The sequence below is a fragment of the Strix aluco genome, chromosome 1 (genome assembly GCF_031877795.1).
Source record: "Strix aluco isolate bStrAlu1 chromosome 1, bStrAlu1.hap1, whole genome shotgun sequence".
NCBI classification, from domain to species: Eukaryota; Metazoa; Chordata; class Aves; order Strigiformes; family Strigidae; genus Strix; species Strix aluco.
In genome coordinates, this window is record NC_133931.1 from 26,029,744 (window position 1) to 26,035,743 (window position 6,000).

The following is a 6,000-nucleotide window of genomic DNA, read 5'->3' on the forward strand; positions in this document are numbered from 1 at the left end:
CCCCAAGTTTCTGGGCTCCCATCCGCCCGGCTTCCTCCCGCTCGGTGCTACGAACCGTGGGCTGCCCTGGGCGGGGAAGAGGAGGCCTCGTCAGCGCGGCCCGAGGGGGCCGCCGGGGAGGGATCGGTCTGGCCTGAGCCGGCACGGCCCCCCGCCACTGCAGCGGCGGGACCGGAACCCCCGGGGAGGCCGCCCCGTGTCCCGCGGGCGGGCGTTCTACCTTCCTGCGGGCGTCGCTATCCCGGCGCGTACCTGACACTGAACGCCCAGCCCCGGTCCCGCTGCCCTGCGCCAGCGGACGCGGCCCCGGTCCGGGCCACGCCGACCTCCCTCCTCGCCCCCGCCCGCTCCGCGGCCTGAGGCGACGCCGCCGCGCCGAGGCGGCCGCTGGGCGCGCGCCCCCCGCACGGTCCCGCCGGGCGCGGGACGGGGCAGCCCGCAGCCCCCCCCGCCGGCGGAGGGGGATAAGAGTGGCACACGCCGCCCCCCTCACCTTCCTCCATCGCCAGCCTGCGGCCGCCGCCCGCCACCGGGCCGCCCCGCCGCTCTCTCCGGGGCGACGCTGCCCCGCCCGCGCTCCTGTCGCTGCCGCCCGCCTCTCCTCGACCCCGGGGGCGGGAGCGCTCTCGCATAACAGGGCGAGCGGAGCGCAGCGGCCCCTCACTTCCTGCCGCCCCGCTGTCGCTCCCGCCGCCGGCCGCCTTCTCTGGCGGAACTGTGGTGGCAGAGCGGGCGGGGGCGGCCGGAGCGCAGCAGCGCGTACCGAGGCGTTGCCGAGGCAGTACCGAGGCGCACCGAGGTGTTCCTGAGGCGCCGGCGGCCGCCGGCCCACGCTTCCGGCGGGAGGGGGCCCTGCCTGCAGCCGCCCCGGCCCGCTGGGGAGGTGCGAAGCCCCGGCCGCCTGTCAGCCCGGCCCGCCTCGCAGCCTTCAGCAACAGCAGCACACGGGCAGGGAAGCGCAGTTCCCTGCCGCCCCCCCCGGCTCCAGAGGGACCGTGCCCCGTTAGAGGGGCCCACCCAGGGCGCAGGGCCTGAATCAGAACATCTCCTGTGGGTGCCTCTGGCTCGGCACCTCACCTGCGCTCAGTGAGCTGCCTCCCTCACCCCGGGAGGGGAGGTCTCCCTCCTGCACAGCGTTATCTGGAGGGTCCAGGCGTGAGGGTCATGCACAAAACTCTGGACCAGCTGCAAGGGCCTGGTGAGAGAAGCGGTTGGTTGAGCCTCGACACACACCTGCTTTGGGCTTCATTTTTCATCATGATGAGCTGCCGGAGCACAGTACCAGCACCTCACTGTCGCAAAGGCTGTACAAATGCAGGACAAAAGAATGCCCCCAACCCCAATGAAGTTACAGGCAGCTTTTTGGGGAAAATGAGCTGTGTGTGCGTAAAAGGGAGGCCTGTGAAAGAACATAAGAGATGAAACATCCTTAAGCAGTGGCATAGGTGGGCATTTCGGCACACCAGCCACCTAATGATTATCGTGGCTATTGTCAGCACCCTGGCAAAGAAGGATTTGGAGAGATGGGGTAGTTTTGGAATGTGAGCGGGGCATGCCTTCAGAGCAGAAAGGATAGCATGGAAAAGTGTTTCCTGTAACATAACAAAAGATCTGGGGAAGCCAGTATGTTCATGATGGATGCGATTAGAGACAGTAGCAAAGTTAAAAGAACGGGACTGGCGATGAAGGTCTGTCACGGATGAAAGTATTGACATGGTAATGATTTACCAGGAAGTCTAGATTTATTAATAACTAACAGCAATTTATCGTTACAAAATAATTCCAAAATGTTGAAAGAAAGAAAAGCGACTTATTCACAGATTCTAAAATGACAAGATTCACACTAACTAACTTAACGGTACCTTAATTTATACATATATACATGTGCATACACAAGACGTACAAGCACACACACAGAAACAAAAGTATTTGGTTCCAGTAGAATGAAGTACATACCCACACACCAATAAACAGAGAAAGAACAGGTGAAAGAGAAGCTAGCTCAAAGAAAAATTTCCCTCTCGAGTTTAGAGTAAATACTCCCAATGCCTTGGCATTCTTCAACAGGCGATAATTGAGACTCAAGCGGGTTGACTTCACCCTGGCCTTCTGTCAGCTCTGGCAGCAGACGACACCTTAAGGGTTTTGGTACCTGAGAGGCGTCCCAGCTCAGGGGAGATGCTGGTCACAGGCCCGCTGCGATCCAGGAGAGCTCAAAGGGTCTCCCTTGTGGTTGCCATTTATAGGGTCCAAGATAATTGACTTTTGTCAGATACCTTCTGGTGCCTTCCAGCAGTTGCACAAGAACTTGATGAATGTGCAACTCTGTTATTGTTCCCATTTGACCACATCCCAGGCACAAGTGTGCCAGGCCATTAGGAGATGATGGGCCGTTGTTTCCGAGCAATCAGGAGGGGCAGGAGCCAGGCTCTTAAGGGGGCACCTTAATGTTATCAGTCCTTATCTCCACAGATTGGTGTATAGCTTGGGGGATGTGGGTGGAATCACACGTAGCACCAAGCAGCCCAAAAAGGAGGGGCGGGGAGGTGTAAGAATTGCACCATCACAAGGTCTTTAAAGCGAAGTTCTGTACTTTATGCTTGAAATGACAACAGATAGGGGTCCAAGGAAGAGATGCAAAGTATGGGATGACATGACTGCAGCAACGCTTGTCTACACTGTTTATTGCAGGAGCCCTTATGGGCTTCCCCTCCCCCCCCCCGCCCAGTCAAGACCTTGTCCTTTTGGGGAGTCTGTGAAGCACAGCATTTGATTGCATCAATCCAAAAGTAGTGATGCTGTGGGAAAGAGCATATTTCACCCCAAAGCAGTAGCAGCTTGGATTTTTGGTGGTGAAAGTCCTGGGTTCTGACCGTGACCGTGAGCTGAGCTAATTATATACATGGAGCTGGGTTCACTGCGATATGACAGTGCCCTGATTTTGCAGCTATGGCAACATAAGCTACAGCTGTGCTGCACGTGGGATGCCAGGCCAGGGCAAGGGCTGGTGTCCTCCCTGACCACTGCCTGGGGGCACACCTCAGGAGGTCCTGCTGAGAAGGAGTCTTGCTGATTACTGACTGTATTGGCTGCTGCAGACACCCAAATGCTTGATTCTTGGGTTGGGATTGTCAAGGACAAAATTTCTCACCCTGGCATGCCCTGAATCCACTTGCAGATCTCTGTGGTGGGCACCACCTCAGGGCTGAGGGGACTGCTTGGACCACAGAGAGAATTTGTGTTTTGGCGGCTGGCCATAGCCCTGTGAAGGGCTGAGGAGGACCTCCAAGTCTTGCCCAAACCTGCTGTGCAGAGAGAAGATCAACACAGCTGGTGCAGGACCCAGCCCAGGGGGAAAGGTGCTCCTAAGCAGCATGTCTTCCAAGGAGCATCATCTTGTCTCTTTCCCAATGTCATGTCTTGCTACAGCTCTAGGGGATGGATTGAGCACAGGCGCAGGCTTGAGTTGGCAGGCAGCCATTCAACAGACCACAGCTCTACTACAGGCTACCCTTACCTGTGGGATTTACCCCCATCATCATCACACAGTCAGGGTGAGTTGTTTAATAGGTGGTATGTAAGGCCCTATGCATTGAAAGTATGCTGAAAACCTCCAGAGTCTCTAGTACTATGGTCTTGGCAGAGATAGTCTATCAAAAGCTGGAGGACTGGGGCAAGATCTGATACTTAGCTAAATCACCTTAGATTTTTCTCTGTCTGAGGTCAGACCTGGAATATCGAAGGTTGGGGATCTCTCTCTAATGATCTGGGGCATGTGTGTGGAGATGCACCAAGGTTCACTACAAGGGCGCAGACATTGTTCCCTGTATAAATGCTCTGGACTAAATTCTGCCACTCTTTGAGGGAGTCTTGCCCTGAACATGAACTGTCAGATTAGGATCATCATCTCTGGGAGCAGGATGGTATCAACCAAATATTGAAAGATTGCTGGAGACACCGGGACATTTGCTGACTAATAGTTTAGAAATAACCAGAGTGAAATAACTGAGAGGTTGCCAGGATCTGTGCTGTCTGCATCTCATGGGGGGGGGCGGGGGGAGGGCTTATTTAAACCTCTCAGAAGTAAACCATTGGAGGAGCTATCTGAGAGGTTTGTGGGAATGTCCCCTTGGGGACTGCATGTCTTCTGACATGTCTTCTGATGTGCAGTTGGGCCAATGGCTGATCAACTTCTGGAAAAATTATTTGGTTACTTGACTAGCAGCTGCAAGGAAAAACTAAACCAATTTGTGTGTCCTATTGGAGCGTAAAATGAGATTTATAAGTTTCCTGGATTTTTTAATAAAATCTAAAATACTTCTGCAGTTGTTGATTTATTGGATAGTTAAGAGAGTTGCTTATGTTTTTAATGATCCATATATTATCCATTGCATTTTTAATGTAATTGGTTTTGATCTGGTTTATTTTTTTCATAACTTGATTCTGTTGTAAGTTACCGGAATAAGCACAAATAATAATGGCAATCAAAACAATAATAATCGTTTTAAATATTTGTACTCAGACCATCTATGTGGACAAGAATAAAACAAATGACTGCTCAGTTATGCTCTAAACTTTGTTTTTCTTAAACCTTCTTTGTACCTGCAGTTTCATACCGTACCTTGTTACATTCCTTGTGCAACTCCAGTTTTCTGCTGATGCTCCAGCATGTGGATCATCCCACACCTTGAATTCAGTAGAACTATAAAATGCACATCAAGTTATTTACATGCACAACTGTACAGATAGCAGACAAGTGAAAAATCCAGCCTGCCCACTTGGTTTTCATATTTTTTCCGAGGTCTTCTATGGAAAAACTGCACATTTGAAGGTGAGAGAACCAAAAATCATCTTTCATGCAAGTTTCTTTCTCCCAGAATGAATATGCTGAAATAATTTTTAGAGTAATGTTGAAAATTCTATTACTGCTGCACTTCAATCTTCTAAAATGCTTTCTGTAACTAATATTATATGAAAGTTATTTCATTTGACAGCTTATTATGTGCCCTAAACATTGTGCTGTAATACATTACAATGAATAAATTCGGGGATGTTGTGTTCTTTTTCCAAGCTTTCTCTGTACAAACATGCATCATGTATCTGCATGATGGTATTTGTTCTCTATTTACACATTATTTCTAAGCCCTACAGACATAACTTTCCTTTTTGTTTACAAGTCTGTGATACTGATGCTTTCTAGTTTAATAATCTTTCTTTCTCTCTTTTAGAGATGTCAGGAGGCAAACAGACACAGATGTACCTTAGTATAAAACATTAATACTGGGCATATTTGTCATTTCTCAAAAGTAAAGAATGTGTACTTATTCATTTGTAAACGAACCAAGTTATATTTTTTGTATGGTAAAGATCCTACGCCTAAAAATTTTTGTAAAGTGTAGTTTCAATAATCACGTAATGGCTGCAGAGTTTTCAGTTGTTCTCCTGGTTTCAGCCTTTTGTGGGATTAAGTTTCTGGCTTCTAATTTATGGTTCTGCATTATCAGTACCCCAAGGTTTTGCTTATTTTAATTATTTCAGACCCTTCCCTCCCCAAAGCTGTATATGTTCTACCAGGATATAAAAAATATTGCCTACATAAGTGTTTATGGGACCAAAATTTTGCACTGTGCTCTTCAACCTGGTATGGGGAACGCAAGGAAATAAGTGAGGCGATATTGAGGGATAATGACAATACAGAAGCGTTACTTAAAACTGGACCTGAGAAGTCAGAAGATTAAACTACACAAACCATGTAGAGCCATACAGAACCTTTGGGATTTTTCCACCTATTTAATTCTCTTCCTACTTTATCTCAGCACAGCTTCCAGTGCTTTTGATCACTTCAGCTCTTGGCTGCCTTGCCCAGGATATAAGTGAGTCAGGTTCTGTTGTCACCTGCTTCATTGTAAAAGTGGGTGAATATCCATTAAATCGATGGAGCTGATTTAGATTTGCGCACTGAAACTGAGTTGGGGACATGGGAACACTCTTTGGCTCTGT

The 6,000-nt window shown here is 49.8% G+C and overlaps 1 protein-coding gene across 2 annotated transcripts in view; it reads right to left on the reverse strand.

Moving 5' to 3' along the window:
- Positions 1-702, reverse strand: part of DPY19L4 (dpy-19 like 4) — a 38,483-nt gene extending 37,781 nt beyond the window's left edge. For both annotated transcript variants that reach the window (XM_074815736.1, XM_074815715.1), the window contains exon 1: positions 494-702. In XM_074815736.1, coding sequence (XP_074671837.1) covers positions 494-632 — 139 coding nt within the window. In that variant the 5' untranslated portion in view covers positions 633-702. The remainder of the gene's footprint in view (positions 1-493) is intronic.
- Between the last annotated feature and the right edge of the window lie 5,298 nt (positions 703-6,000).